General features: G+C 39.3%; 3 protein-coding genes across 5 annotated transcripts; 2 read left to right on the top strand and 1 right to left on the bottom strand.

Annotated features, from left to right (window-relative positions):
- The first annotated feature begins 45 nt into the window (after positions 1-45).
- LOC125228498 (TATA-box-binding protein-like) lies at positions 46-4,379 on the top strand. Its single transcript, XM_048133086.1, has 6 exons — positions 46-393; positions 469-800; positions 1,109-1,255; positions 1,678-1,774; positions 2,524-2,722; positions 4,208-4,379. Exons 1-6 carry the CDS (start codon positions 304-306, stop codon positions 4,282-4,284), a joined length of 942 nt encoding a protein of 313 aa, XP_047989043.1. The 5' UTR covers positions 46-303; the 3' UTR covers positions 4,285-4,379.
- A 476-nt stretch (positions 4,380-4,855) lies between these two features.
- Positions 4,856-10,838, bottom strand: LOC125230733 (ribonucleoside-diphosphate reductase large subunit). 3 transcript variants are annotated; one of them, XM_048135994.1, is made up of 5 exons: positions 10,689-10,838; positions 10,021-10,109; positions 8,364-8,541; positions 7,043-7,242; positions 4,856-6,933 (listed from the first exon to the last, which is right to left on the bottom strand). In XM_048135994.1, exons 1-5 carry the CDS (start codon positions 10,726-10,728, stop codon positions 5,020-5,022), a joined length of 2,421 nt encoding a protein of 806 aa, XP_047991951.1. In that variant the 5' UTR covers positions 10,729-10,838; the 3' UTR covers positions 4,856-5,019. The 3 variants fall into 3 exon arrangements, with proteins under 3 accessions (XP_047991951.1, XP_047991964.1, XP_047991956.1); XM_048136007.1 differs by lacking the exons at positions 10,021-10,109; positions 10,689-10,838 and adding an exon at positions 8,724-8,828; XM_048135999.1 differs by lacking the exons at positions 10,021-10,109; positions 10,689-10,838 and adding an exon at positions 8,628-8,771.
- A 1,349-nt stretch (positions 10,839-12,187) lies between these two features.
- Positions 12,188-13,847, top strand: LOC125231004 (magnesium transporter NIPA2). The gene is made up of 3 exons (XM_048136335.1): positions 12,188-12,626; positions 12,825-12,967; positions 13,158-13,847. The coding sequence occupies exons 1-3, from the start codon at positions 12,413-12,415 to the stop codon at positions 13,836-13,838; spliced, it is 1,038 nt and encodes a 345-aa protein (XP_047992292.1). The 5' UTR covers positions 12,188-12,412; the 3' UTR covers positions 13,839-13,847.
- Positions 13,848-15,078: the final 1,231 nt, after the last annotated feature.

Raw genomic sequence — 15,078 nt, 5'->3', positions numbered from 1 at the left:
CATTAAAAAAAGTGCGTCCAACCAAAAAACTGATATGTCGGATATGTCAGTGTGTCAAACGTCAAACTGTCAACAAGACTGGAAGTGAAGTGGCAGAGGGTGCAGTGCAACAGTTGCAATATGCACTTATTTTAATTAATAATTCATGTTTATAATGTATTAAATGTTTTATATTATATTGCCATACCATATTTTAAAATCGCATTTACCAAGTCGAGTGTGAAAAAGGTACATTGTTTACCTTTGATTACTATCACAACATTCTATGTTTCTTAATTTATATAAATTGAAACATCAGTTAAAATGGACCCTTTAAGAGACTCCACATCTTTACAAGATTGTTTAAGTAATCCTGCAAAACGTGTTACTCCAAATGTACCAACACCTGTTTGGGTAAGTGACATATTTGCTTACTGATCTGACGATCTCTGTAATCGCAGTTTTCAAAAATTTCAAAATTTTTTTCAGGACAATGTAGAAAGTCGGACAGCTTTAGTTGAAAGTGACATATTTTCGCCACCACCAGTGCCTTCAAGTCAACCATCAGTTATATCCAATAGCTCCATGAATGTAAATATGGCTCGCACCCCACAACACAGACCTACAAGCGTCCATAGTGACAATAGTGCATCGTCAACGCAATTGCCGACACCTCAGGCTCCATCACGGATAACTGGCGATGTGGTGCTCACTCCAACTCACAGTACCTTCACCCCTCAGGCCAACCCTCATAGCTCCATGACTGCTCTAACGCCAATGCCGAGCGGTACGAGTCAAGCAAAAAATAGCATAAAAATACAGTAAGTATAGTTTAAAATGTCACAATGTAACCCTTGTATTGATTAGGTAAGTTTTTGTGATTTGCTTAAATAAATATTGCATAACATTAGAGCAGAAAGTTGTTCTATTAAATTTTTACTGTAGGTTTGTGATGGTAGAGAAAACTATACTTTAAATTATTACAGCATCTTAAGATTTCTTGCTACTTAGAGAGCCTTGAACTCATGGCCTCTGGTTCTACCTACCTAATATCCAGATGGTGTGAACTATCAAGTCATCTATTTATAGATAAAATCTTACCATCAAGTCAATATGAATTTTATTACAGGAATTGTGTATCCACTGTTAGTCTCGGATGTGAATTGAAGTTGCTGGATATTTACTGCAGAACACGGTTCTCAGAATACAACCCTGCAAGATTCCAAGGCGTTGTCATGAAAATATTGGAGCCCAGAGCTACAGCACTAGTGTTCAGGTTGAAAACATTTCCTTATGGACATTTATCTTCAAATGGGATAATCCGAAGCAAAAGTAACACGAGTCACGATTTTATGGCATGTTCCATTTATTCACGACGCAAGTTCAAGTGATAATCTATCTCTAAACAAGTGTTACTTTCGTGATATATGCATAAATCCTTTAATTTGCAGCTGTAGTTCAAATAATCACGCAATGAAGTCGTGACTCACGTTACTTTTACGTGGATTCACCCAGTTTGTAATAAAAAGTATCTGTTACAGTCTAATCATTTTACATTAGACACTGAATGTTATTTGTTAATACTTTCTGATGCAGACTACCATTTCCTGAAATAAAATTGACAAAACTTGTGAAATAGGTCTTCCAACAACTTTTCACTTTTCCTTCTTCTGTCCTAATAATGTTGTTTAATTACAGGTCAGGGAAAATAGTATGCACAGGAGCAAGAAATGAACATGATTCATACTTGGCAGCTAGAAAATTTGCAAGGATCATTCAAAAACTTGGATTTCCCGTGAGTGTTACTTCTCAATCATATCAGATCTGCAAGGGAGCATTCCATACAAACCCATTTTTTGTATATTAGGTTTGTTACAGAGACCAAAAAGTCTCAAAAAACCTGCAAACTTTGATACAATTTACATTTGTGGAATGCTCCAAATAATATATTTTGAGGTTTCTATGAGAGGTCTAAACTGACAGAGAAGCTGTGCCACATTTTAATCCACACAAGATTTTCCAGGTGTTTTTTTATTGAGTGTGTCGTCCTTTTTTTTTTATTGAGTGTGTCCTCCTTTTTTTTATTGAGTGTGTGTAATCCTTCCCATCCCATCAATTTATCCTATATTTAATTTACATACATGCATACAATCACGCCTGTATCCCATCAAGGGGTAGGCAGAGCATGTGAAACTACTCAAGTTTCAGTGCCACTCTTGGCAAATAAGGGATTGAAAGAAAACAAAACTGTGACATTGCAGTGTCAGGGGGCCGATTTTTGAGTCTCACTGTCACTAAAATACCGGTTGAAAACGGTGAATTGTCTATTATTTTCAGTGCCAATTTTCTGAATTCGAACGCGTGAGACTCAAAAATCGGCCCCCTGGTTGCCAACCTCTCGCCTACGCCACAATTTAACCCATATCCCACAGTCGCCTTCTACGACACCCACGGGAAGAAAGGGGGTGGTGAAATTCTTAACCCGTCACCACACGGGCATTTAATTTATTATCTAGAAATTAAGAATTAAGTGTATATTTTCAGGCCAAGTTTCTGGATTTTAAAATTCAGAATTTCATAGCAACAGGTGACTTGAGGTTCCCCGTCAGATTAGAGGCTCTGCAACAAGCACACGGACAGTTCACATCATATGAGCCCGAGCTCTTCCCTGGGCTGGTCTACCGGATGGTGCGGCCTAGAGTTGTCCTCTTGATATTTGTTAACGGAAAAATTGTGTTTACAGGTAATTTTATTCAACATGACTTTTTTGACGTGATAACGTCTAATAACTCGTTACTACGGGATGCACGCACAAAAAAGATGACGTCATTGTCCCGTTCCTCAAGGCCACCAAGCAAGAGCAAGTGGTTTGTGTATGGACGGTTGAGGTATAAGCAAAAGGGGCCCGATTTTAGGACTTAGAAAATTTTTGTTAAAAATTTTCATTTATTATTTTTGAGTGTTTGTAATTTAAAAACATGAAAGATTGCATTAAAATAAGCATCTTTTATAGAATGAAGTTGCTTGAAAAACCTACTTATTTAGGAGTTAGAGCAGTACGAAGTTGCGAATTTTCCCATAGTATTTACTAAGGCGCCAGAGACAGAAAATTTACGATGATTTTTTTTTACCAATATAACCTATGTTAATAGTGATAAATCATACAGAACACATTTAAATAAGGATGTTTTGTTATATAAACTTTTTCTTTTCCATTAATATTTACTGAGATATTAGGGTTCTAAGATTAGTAAATGGCACTAGCACTTTAATAAAATTAACGCGTGTCTCGCAAACGGTCTAGGATACAAAATGACGACTTTGATATAGGTATAGGATAGGTTCGTTAGGTATCTTCAAACGGCCGAAGGCCAAACTGCACAGAATAAGCAACCCCATAAGCGGGGCTCCGTCGATATCGCTTTCTGTCTCTGGCGCCTTAGTAATGCTACGGGAAAATTTTGCAACTTTGCACCACTCTAACTCCTAAATTAGTAGGTTTTAAAAAAAACTTTAATTTATAAAAGATGTTTATTTTAATGCATTCTTTCAAATAAGAACAAAAAAAAGTCCCAGAATCGGGCCCCTTTTGCTATACTCTGACCGCCCCTTTCTATACTACTGTAATGTTTGACGTTATCACGTTAAACTACCGTCCGTAAACCGACTTTACAGACAACCAATTTTTTTCATTGATAATTGAAAATTAGAAACCAATTTCTGGCTATTGCTATCACAATCAGGGACGTTTAAGGGTAATACATAAAAGCATACCCCTGAAATGTATGGGCCTTTTACGCTTAAAACTAGATGGCGCTGTTTAGCAGCCTGGAAGTGGCCGAAATCATATTTTCCCCAAATATTTTTGCGTGTTTGTATTTTTTATAAGAACGAATGACATATTTTTTTATTTAATATCATGATATCACGTCAGTACGCATTATGAAATAATATATATTTGTAGGCATCATCAGTCATCCTCATCAGTGTAGTTATGATAGTATTTAATAGATACTTAGCGTTAAAAATTGAGGTACGATTCTTAGTATGATTGATGATTGTAAATCCTATATAAATCATCATTGATCACAATAAATTTAATTGATATATGTATTCCAACAGGGACATTGCCATGTACTCTGTACTGAACCAATTTTATTTGTAGGCTATTGTCTATTGTATTGTATAACCAAGTTATCTATGATATTAATGGAGACTCTTTTTTCAGGAGGAAAGACGAGGAATGAAATCCATGAAGCTCTAGATATTATTTATCCAATATTAAGAAGTTATAGAAAAAATTAGGACTTAATATTATTTTAAGGTTATTGATTGTTTTAATAATTGTCGATTATTATTTATTTTACATATGTATAATAAAATGATGGAACATTGGTGAAGACAAATTAGCTTTGATTTCAGTGTAAAACCCCCATCATACTGAGGCCCTATTGGCTTGAGCGCGTTTGACGGACACAATATATCAAATATTTTATTAGTTGACATGATTCACCAGTCTAAATTGCCCCCCTTGGTTGCCCTTTTGTATGCGTTTTTTTTTTTTTTTCATTTTAGATTTTGAACGCTTTGCGTACTTCTGGCAAAACGCTTAAGTCAACTTCTGCGAATGAGGCCTCATTCATTACCAATCTGCTCGTAGAAACTTTCTAAAGCTAAAAGCAAATCGGACAAAAGTAATCAGAATCGGATTAAAGGTTTGGAAAGACATGTTGTCTCCACGACCTAGAAAAAGGCCTTCTAGCTCGGTGAAAGGGTTCAATTTAGTATAGCAAAAAAAATCAGTACTGCTCCTTTATAGTTCTCGTCGATTGACGTTGTCTTTCAAGTAAAGGTATACTTAAATAATAAACAATAATTGGTATGAAAATAGGCATTTATTGTATTGCTTAGTACTTACTTATATAATATTAATACACTTAATTACAAACTTACACGCATATTATCCACATTATTGTTTCATGCATAATTCTAGCTTACAAAATATTAACTTATTGGATCTTAAGAACATAATCGTGGTTCCTAAGATCCACAACTTAGACATTCGTCTTTATTCTGTAAAGAGCAGGTTATCGCGGCCATGTTCGCTTCGTCTCTTTCAGCGTTGTCATTCGTAGTGCCATTAGTAGTTCCGTTAGTGACCTTTGTTTTCGCTTTAAATTTATCGACAGTAAACTGGATAGCGTTCGCGGCCGGCTTGGTCCGCAGGTAGTACATGCCAGTTTTCAGACCCATTTTCCAAGCATAGAAGTGAATAGACGTCAACTTGCCGTAGTTCGGCTCGGCCACATGAATATTGAATGACTGACTCTGATCAATAAATGCACCTCTGTCGGCCGCCATCTGAATGGTGGTTTTGACCGAGATCTCCCAAACTGTCTTGTACAAGTCTCTGATTTCTTTAGGAATAGTCTCTATGTTCTGTATGGAGCCATTGTTGTGGATAATGAGATTCTTCATATCTTCGTCCCATAAATCTGCCTCAGTCAAGTCGCGGAGTAGGTGATGGTTGACCACCTGGAATTCACCAGACAGAACCCTTCTTTGGTAAATGTTGGATGTGAATGGCTCAAAAGATTCATTGTTCCCTAATATTTGTGCGGTGGAAGCTGTGGGCATGGGAGCCAGCAGGAGGGAGTTGCGGAGGCCGTGTTTTGCGATCTTTTCTTTGAGAGCGGCCCAGTTCCATAGGTCAGTGGGGGTCTTGTTCCACATTTCGTACTGCAATACGCCTTGGCTGGCTGGGCTGCCTTCGTATGTCTCGTACACTCCGAGCTTCTCTGCCAACTCACAACTGGCCTCCAATGCACCATAGTAAATGGTCTCAAATATCTGCTGATTCAGTTTAATCGCGCCCTCGCTTTCATACGGCAGCCTCATCAAGACGAAAGTGTCCGCCAGGCCCTGGACTCCGATGCCGATCGGTCGGTGCCTCATGTTAGAGTTCCTTGCCTCCGGCACTGGGTAGAAGTTGACGTCAATGATTTTGTTCAAATTCTGGGTGATCGTTTTGGTCACATCCTTCAATTTTTCGAAATTGTACGTCTTGTCATCATTCACAAACATGTTAAGAGCTATCGAAGCCAAGTTACAGACGGCGACCTCGTCGGACGACGTATACTCGACAATTTCAGTGCAAAGGTTGCTGCATTTGATGGTTCCCAGATTTTTCTGATTGCTCTTTCTGTTGCAAGAATCCTTGTAGAGCATGAAGGGCGTTCCCGTTTCCACCTGCGCCTCAATAATAGCTTTCCAGAGAATTTGTGCTTTCACTTGTTTGACAAATCGATTTTCTTGCTCATATTTTACATAGAGGGCTTCGAACTCGTCTCCCCAACAGTCGGCGAGCCCGGGGCTATCGTGGGGGCACATGAGGCTCCAGTTCTCATTGGCCTCCACCCTCTTCATGAACAGGTCCGGGATCCACAGGGCGTAGAACAGTTCCCTCGCGCGAACCTCCTCCTTGCCGGTGTTCTTCCTCAAGTCCAGGAACTCGAAGATGTCGGCGTGCCAGGGCTCGAGGTAGACGGCGAAGGCGCCGGGGCGCTTGTTGCCGCCCTGGTCCACGTAGCGCGCCGTATTGTTGTAGACGCGCAGCATGGGCACGAGCCCGTTGGACACGCCGTTGGTGCCGGCGATGTAGGAGCCCTTGGCGCGGATGCAGTGCACGTGCACGCCGATGCCGCCGGCCGACTTGGAGATGAGCGCGCACTGCTTGAGCGTGTCGTAGATGCCCTCGATGCTGTCGTCCTTCATGGCGAGCAGGAAGCAGGAGGACAGCTGCGGGCGCGGCGTGGCGGCCGAGAACAGCGTGGGGCTCGCGTGCGTGAAGTACTTCTCCGACAGTAGGTTGTACGTGTTGATGGCGGCGTCGATGTCTTCGCCGTGGATACCGATTGCGACTCGCATCAGCATGTGTTGGGGCCTTTCTGCGACCTGTCAAAATATACATTAAACTGCTTATTTATCATGTTATGTATGAAACTGTGAAATAAAGGTAAGATTTGATTTGAGTGAGCCTGTTACCATAAAAAAAATTACTTACCTTGTTATTTATCTTCAAAAGATATGATCTTTCCAGTGTCTTAAAACCGAAATAGTTGTATTTGAAATCTCTATCATAGACAATTGTAGAATCCAGTCGCTCCTTATGTTTCATTACAATTTCGTAGTGGAAGTCTGAAATCATCGGCGTGCGTTTCTTGGTGTGGGGGTTGATGATGTTGTACAAGTCGGTTATCACATCTGAAAATGGAAAGTAAGTACCTAGTTAATACCTATTTATAAACCATTGGTCATTGGCTCGGTGAGCAGTTGACCTCGCGATTTCTTGAGTTCGTTGACTGTATCTTATCAGTTATTCCAGTTAACTCTACGATGGTTTTAAAGGGCATAAGCGCCAAGACCTTAATATCAATTACCATATATTGAAAAATTTCCAAAAACTGAATCGGAAAAAAATAATCATATAAATATAACATATCATCATCAGGGTCATAAAATTGGATGTGAATTGGGCATTTTCGCGAGAACAATCACCAAGAATATTTTTTCTAAGGCAGCGTCCCCACTCGCGTCCCCGTCGCGTGTCGACGTCTCCGCCACGCCTGCATGTAATTCAAAACACGTCTCCTCAGTACATTTTGTATAGGAAGGACGTAAACGCGCCCCAGGCGGCGTGGCGGAGACGTCCGTTGCGCGCCGCAAGACATGCGTCTTATGAGTGTGGATGGTCCCTAAGGTAGGTAAATTTTATGTTTTTCCTACTCATAATCACGAGCGCTTTCGATCTAGGACAAAAAAATGGTCCCAAAATTTTCTATTATTTTGTAAACTTTCCACTTTGTAACCGTGCTGTACAAAGTGTTTGAAAAGTGGTAACGAAGTGGAAAATATTAATTAAAAACGCTTTTAGGTAAAAACCTAGTAGGGTCGAAAGGGCTCGTGATTCTGAGTAGGAAAAACATTAAATTTATACCTATTTTAGGAAAAAAAAAAGGTTTTAAATATTTTTTCGCGAAAATGCCCAATTGCGACCTGTAGATGAGATCATTGAAATACAAAAGCAAATAGGCTGAGTCAAACTAGATTATGTTTCTAAATCTCGAAAAATATTGTAGCGAGTTCACACAAAAATCACTAGGAAACTGTGTCGTGAGGCCGGAGCTGTTCAACTTGTGGAGACTGGAGTGCCCACCAGGCGGGCCCTGGTGGGCACTCGTGAACTTCGCTCAGATGCCGAAGAGCCCGCTGGGCGGGTTATCGCCATACAAGCGGGCGGTTATAAATTACGACCGGTTTCTGACGTAGTTTTTGTCTGGTAGACCGTACCGGTCGACTACAATGTGTTAAAATTTCATGTTTACCTGAGAAGTGTTTCCTAGTTTCCTTGTGCAGGTTAGAGATGGCCAGGCGAGCAGCAAGCACAGCATAGTCAGGGTGGTCAGTGGTCATGGTGGCTGCAGTCTCGGCTGCTAGGTTGTCCAGCTCCACGGTGGTCACCCCAGAGTAAATGCCGCCTATGACTTTCAGGGTTATGGACACCTGGGAAGTAAGTGAAGAAATCTGAACAACCAATCTAGACCACAAAAGAAGTATTAGTACTACCATAGAGAAAATTAACTTCCTACAAAACAATGTTTACGGCAAATCAAGTGCAGCACAATTGGCGCGCCAACTCTACTGATACACCGCCCTCAAGTCAATAAAAACTCTACTGATTGTACCAAAAACTGCCTAACAGCCTGGCCACGATATTGCTCTACAAGCGTGGCAGCGGGCAGCGCGACCACTAGCCATGCGCGCTTTTAAAAGCAGCAGCAGTGACTAGGGACGGCGGGGACTGATCTTATATAAAAACATGTTTTTTATTCTTAAATGTGGCTCTTAAGTGCACAGAATACTTTTATGTCAATAATATATTAATTCAAGAGTGTAATGCACTTGATAAAAAAATATGGCTGGAGGGCATTTAAAAAAAAACACTCTAGGATAACTGATTGATAAAGTTTTTAATTTCTTTAATAAATACTTTTTAAAGACAAATGATGAAATTTTTATGTCTTAATAATGTCATCATCCTCCTTGCGTTATCCCGGCATCCTCATGGGAGCTTGGGGTCCGCTGTGACAACTAATCCCAAGATTTGACGTAGGCACTAGTTTTACGAAAGCGACTGCCATCTGACCTTCCAACCCGAAGGGTAACTAAGCCTTATTGGAATTAGTCCGGTTTCCTCACGACGTTTTCCTTCACCGAAAAACAACTGGCAAATATCAAATTACATTTCGCACATAAGTTCCGAAAAACTCATTGGTATGAGCCGGGGTTCTAAATAATGGATATGGATGGGATTAATAATATGTAATGACTTAATAAAACTATCATTTTTTGTTTGCACAGCAAACCCGCTTAAGATTAAAATTGAGCAGTAAGATCTTGTGCAAACTATCATCAAACTTTAACACAAATATTAATAAAGTTCATAACTTAGCTTACCAACATAAGAGAACATTAATCCACATAAGTGTAATATGAATGAGTCCCATTCTGATCATCAAGAGTATTCAAGAGCAATTCCACTTCAAAAACTGCATGGGTTTGAACTTATTTTTTAACATGCAAGAATGTCTGTATTATCCATACTAATATTATAAATGGGAAAGTGTGTGTGTCTGTTTGTTTGTCCGTCTTTCATGGCAAAACGGAGCGACGAATTGACGTGATTTTGTAAGTGGAGATAGTTGAAGGGATGGAGAGTGACATAGGCTACTTTTTGTCTCTTTCTAATCACACCCACTTCCGTAAAATGGGGGGTAGAAGTTTGCATGAAGCATTCCGCAATTTTCGAATTTATCGCAAACGAAGCTGCGGGTAAAAGCTAGTTTTAAACTAAAGGAAAAAATCTCACCTCTGGCAGGTCTCAAACCTGCGGCTCCTGCCTCCTGGTACTGCAGATTGTAAACCACAATGCTGGTCCATAGTGGTTAGCTAACAATTAATACTGTAATTTTTTCTACTTACAGGATCCACAAAGTCCATATTAAGCCCATAGCACAGCTTCTTGATCCTGGATGTTATCTTATCAATATGAACCTCCTCTACTCTCCCACCTGCAAAATTTGGACAATATTACAATAAAAATAATACCTATAATAAAAAGATATTCATTAATGCTAAATACCTAGTATAAATGAACCAGTCATGTTCACTGTAACTTATACAAGAGGTAAGACTTCTTTGAGTGTCTTATTAACCGGAACGCGAACGACAAGCTAACACATTGAGACATGCATCTATCATTTCAAATGTGTATGCATACAATGGAAATGTCGACCTGAGGTCATTGTAATGGCAACAATAGATTTTTTTGCCTACACCATACAATGCCATTCCAAGGAAAGGTATACCCTCATAAAATACAACTTTCAATTTTTATCACCAGTCAAACATGATTCTTGTTGAACCGTGACTGCAAACGCCAGGTGTTTTAAATCTAACCTAGGCTTATTGAATTTCAATGCTCAATGTAGCGTATGTCTCGCAATTATGCATTCCAAGTTAATGTTAATGTCTCTATTATTAGAATTTCAGAGCTATAGGTTTCCCTAATCTCGATGGAAATTATCGTGGCTAGGTAGAATAGGAATTAAAAGTTACATTATATACATTTATATAAATTCAGAACTTACCTCTTTTGTGGACATATAGTTTGTTCATCTTTCCAACCATCTTGTGATGTTATTAGAGGGACACAAGTTAACAACAAATAGGCCACTTATTTAAATTAAACAAAGAAAATGCCGAAAATGGTCCCGTTTCAGCTGCTACTCCAACGGTATGGAAATGACAGAAAAATTCGCGGGAAACGCGCAGGGGCCCAGAGACAAAACATTGTTTTTAATAACCATAAAGTCATCGATACATGGCTGTGCTAACAGACGATAAAGCTAGGAACACACTACGCGGACGTCCGTCGTAAATCGACCGCGACCGCGACCTATCAGTGTGCACGGAACAAAACATCCAGCGAGCCAGATTTCGATCGGACGTCCATGCGCTCAAGGCCACGTCCACGTCCGTCGACCGATGGTTTGCACGGTTATGTGTATTTCCATTGTCCAGATTCCCGTCCGCGGTCGATTCACGACGGACGTCCGCGTAGTGTGTTCCTAGCTTAATCCAATTCCCAAATGCGACCTTACTACGGTCGAGATCTAACCCAGCAAAAATTACTGCAAAATGGAATTTCGATATAGTATGATGACACTGTTTCTGATTTTATGTTTTGCCTCCAGTGGCTTTGTTTCTTTATCCTACATCATTAAGTTAGGCTCCACGCACACGGGCGACAAAACTGTTTTGTCTCCGTCGCTCGGTCTATGGGCTAGTATGAAGGTGCGCACACGAGGCGACGCAACTTTTCATACAAATACGACGGAGACAAAACAGTTTTGTCTTCCGTCTGTGGAGGGCCTTAATGGCTCAAGCAAATAGAACATAGTCAGAACTAGCCTTAAAATGATTTGATCGAATATTTTACCAATTAAGCTAAGAACATACTACGCGGACGTCCGTCGTAAAACGACCGCGACCGCGACCTATCAGTGTGCACGGAACAAAACATCCAGAGAGCCAGATTTCGATCGGACGTCCGTGCGCTCAAGGCCACGTCCGCGTCCGTCGACCGATAGTTTGCACGGTTATGTGTATTTCCATTGTCCAGATTCCCGTCCGCGGTCGATTTACGACGGACGACCGCGTAGTGTGTTCCTAGCTTTAAGCTAGGAACATACTACGCGGACGTCCGTCGTAAAACGACCGCGACCGCGACCTATCAGTGTGCACGGAACAAAACATCCAGAGAGCCAGATTTCGATCGGACGTCCGTGCGCTCAAGGCCACGTCCGCGTCCGTCGACCGATAGTTTGCACGGTTATGTGTAATGTCATTGTCCAGATTCCCGTCCGCGGTCGATTCACGACGGACGTCCGCGTAGTGTGTTCCTAGCTTTATGAACATATCCCCAGTGTCGTCGTAAAGCTAGGAACACACTACGCGGACGTCCGTCGTGAATCGACCGCGGACGGGAATCTGGACAATGGAAATACACATAGCCGTGCAAACTATCGGTCGACGGACGCGGCAGTCTTAACAACACAGCTACTCCACACGAGATTAAAGTCATAACGTCACTTGCTTACCTTCCCTCTTCCTTTCCTCGTAAATATGAATCACATTTTAATCTTATCGTTATCAGTGTAATTGTAGTGCTTTTAGTCATTACGATAGTATGAAGACACCTGTTATTTAGGAGTAAGAAAATGAATCCCCAACTTATTTAACAGACAAACGTCCACTATGTCACAGAGTAAAATACTTGTTAAAAAAATAATTTACAATTGACTATTTAGAAATGGAGCAAATTACTATAGAAGGGCAAGCGTACGATAATGTGTCATTTCTAATTGGACTATCACTGGCAGTATCTTCAAGTTTGTTCATAGGATCTAGTTTTATTATTAAAAAAGTAGCTTTAAAAAAAATCAGTGCAAGTGGAAACGTTAGAGCATCAGCTGGCGGATTTGCATATCTTAAACAATGGCTCTGGTGGCTGGGATTCATGACTAGTAAGTTAATTGTTCCTTAAAAACTAAGCACAATGTCAGTTGATGAATTTTCTTTCAATTTTCCTGTTTGTTTTTTAGCATTGAATACTTTGCTATAAATTATTATTGTCTTAGTACCTATTTGTGATACATTACTACATAAAATCTAGTAAATAATAATGTAAGTATCTCACTGTACAAGTATTTGTTATTTTATAGTGGGTCTCGGAGAAGCTGCCAATCTACTGGCATACGCCTTTGCTCCGGCTGCACTTGTGACTCCACTAGGTGCACTCAGTGTGCTGGTGTCTGCAGTACTCGCCGCTAAGTTTCTCAATGAGCACCTTAATTTCATTGGAAAGGTAAATTTATTGTTGCAGTCTCTTAAAATTGGTCTTGTAGCTTCCTGAACACTTTGTATGCCTTTTTTTTTAATTTGTTGAATTAATAACTAAGGGATTACAGTTCATTTGCCTATGCCTTATATGGGACAAGGCATACAAAAGCTTAACCAATTTAAGCACACCAAAATAGGATGTATAACTTTTTCAGATTGGCTGCTTCCTGTGCATTGTGGGTTCAGTCCTCATCGTCATACACTCACCAAAGTCTGAAGAAGTGAAGAGTTTCAGAGAGTTAGCAACTAAACTAAGTGACTATCAGTTCTTGACCTATATGGCAACAATTGTTTTCTTATGTCTTATAGTTAAAGTCATATTTGTACCTCGGTACGGCAATCAGAACATTGCAGTGTATCTGTTGCTCTGCTCAGCTATTGGCAGTTTAACAGTTGTGTTTTGTAAAGCAGTAGCTCTAGGGATTAAGGAGACTATTGCCGGCCATGCCAATAATCTAACACATTATATGTTTTGGATACTTTTAGTAGCAGCTGTAATTTGCATAATGATTCAAATGAATTATTTAAACAAGTCTTTAGATATATTTAATACAAGTGTCGTGAGCCCAGTGTATTACGTGATGTTTACAGTATTAGTTATTATTGCATCAGGGATCCTGTTTAGAGAATGGGAGAACATGGCAGTTATAGACATTCTAGGATGTGTGTGTGGCTTCCTAGTTGTGATGACAGCAATATTCATGTTAAACACTTTCAAAGATGTTCAAATTGCATTCAGGGACTTGAATTTAAATGCAAGAAGGAGACAAAGTACTTTAGACGTAGAATCTAATAGTAATTTCCTGAATACTCTTCGTAATGGCCGACCAGCATGACAAAGGTTATTATAATTAGTATTTTTTTAAAAGACTTAGCTGTAATGTATAACTTAAGCATAATATTGCCATAATATTTGCCTAATTATTATTTATTCTTAAATATTAAATAAAATACATTCATATGAATATAAAAATTTATTGCATTTGCCAGTATTGGTCAGCAAGTACATAATAAGAATTAGATAGTTAATTACTTAGTAATATCATAACCAAAGATTATCTGTTTTATAATCTTATAATTAAAGTATGTAATCATAACATATGCAAATATCTTGAGAACATTTCTTCACTTGTATCTATTACTTTGTTTATCCTTATAAATGCTAAAACAAAGAAATGTGGAAATAGTTTTCAAATAACATATTTATAATGCAACCATTAGTATTAAAATAATTAATACATATTAATAAGAAAATGATGTACCATAATATGAGTCTATTGAGCGCTGCCTTTTTAAATTGAATCTTAAGTTAAAGATCATTATTTTCTATCACTACTCAGTGGGGAGAAAAACATGCACATTTTACAGTACACCAATAACTTCAGATCTCTTGTATAATTTAAAACATCTATGCAGAAAGTTATTATAATAGTTGTATAAGAACAATATTGTACAAAACAAATTAGAACACAAACCTTCATTAAGTAAATTGAACAATTTATAACTCACTATTTTTATTTAAAAGTTACCTCATCAAGACCTCTTAGAAGATCAAGTCAGTGGATACATTTCCACTTGAGTAAGTGAGCCCAATCTTTGGTAAATCTTAATTAGAATTGAGAAAATGCCTTATGCCAGGAATGTACAGAATGTCTGTCACAAGTACACTGTAACAGAGTGGTAAATGAAAGTTCTACAGATTGGACAAGTCCTCTGATACCCATACAGTCTCATACAACACTCGCTACACAGGCAGATGTGTCGACATGGCAGTGTCAGAACACATTTTTGCCGCTCTTGGCAAATGACACACAGAGCATCAGCGGCATCTGCAGCATCGTTGGCTGCTCTCACCATGGCCTCTGCCTCCCTCACACGCGCCTCCCTGCCACCAACCAAACTAGTTATCACCCTCACCTCAGAGTCAGTAAAATAATTATAAAATAGATGATACAGATACAAACTATTTCTTACTACAGACCAGTACAGCAATGTAAACCTAGCTTGAATATCATCTCTAAAATGTATGCACAAACGCACAATAACTATAGCACTAATTATACCCATAAATGACTC

This window comes from Leguminivora glycinivorella, chromosome 1, assembly GCF_023078275.1.
Source record: "Leguminivora glycinivorella isolate SPB_JAAS2020 chromosome 1, LegGlyc_1.1, whole genome shotgun sequence".
NCBI lineage: Eukaryota > Metazoa > Arthropoda > Insecta > Lepidoptera > Tortricidae > Leguminivora > Leguminivora glycinivorella.
This window is presented reverse-complemented; position numbering and strand designations above follow the sequence as displayed.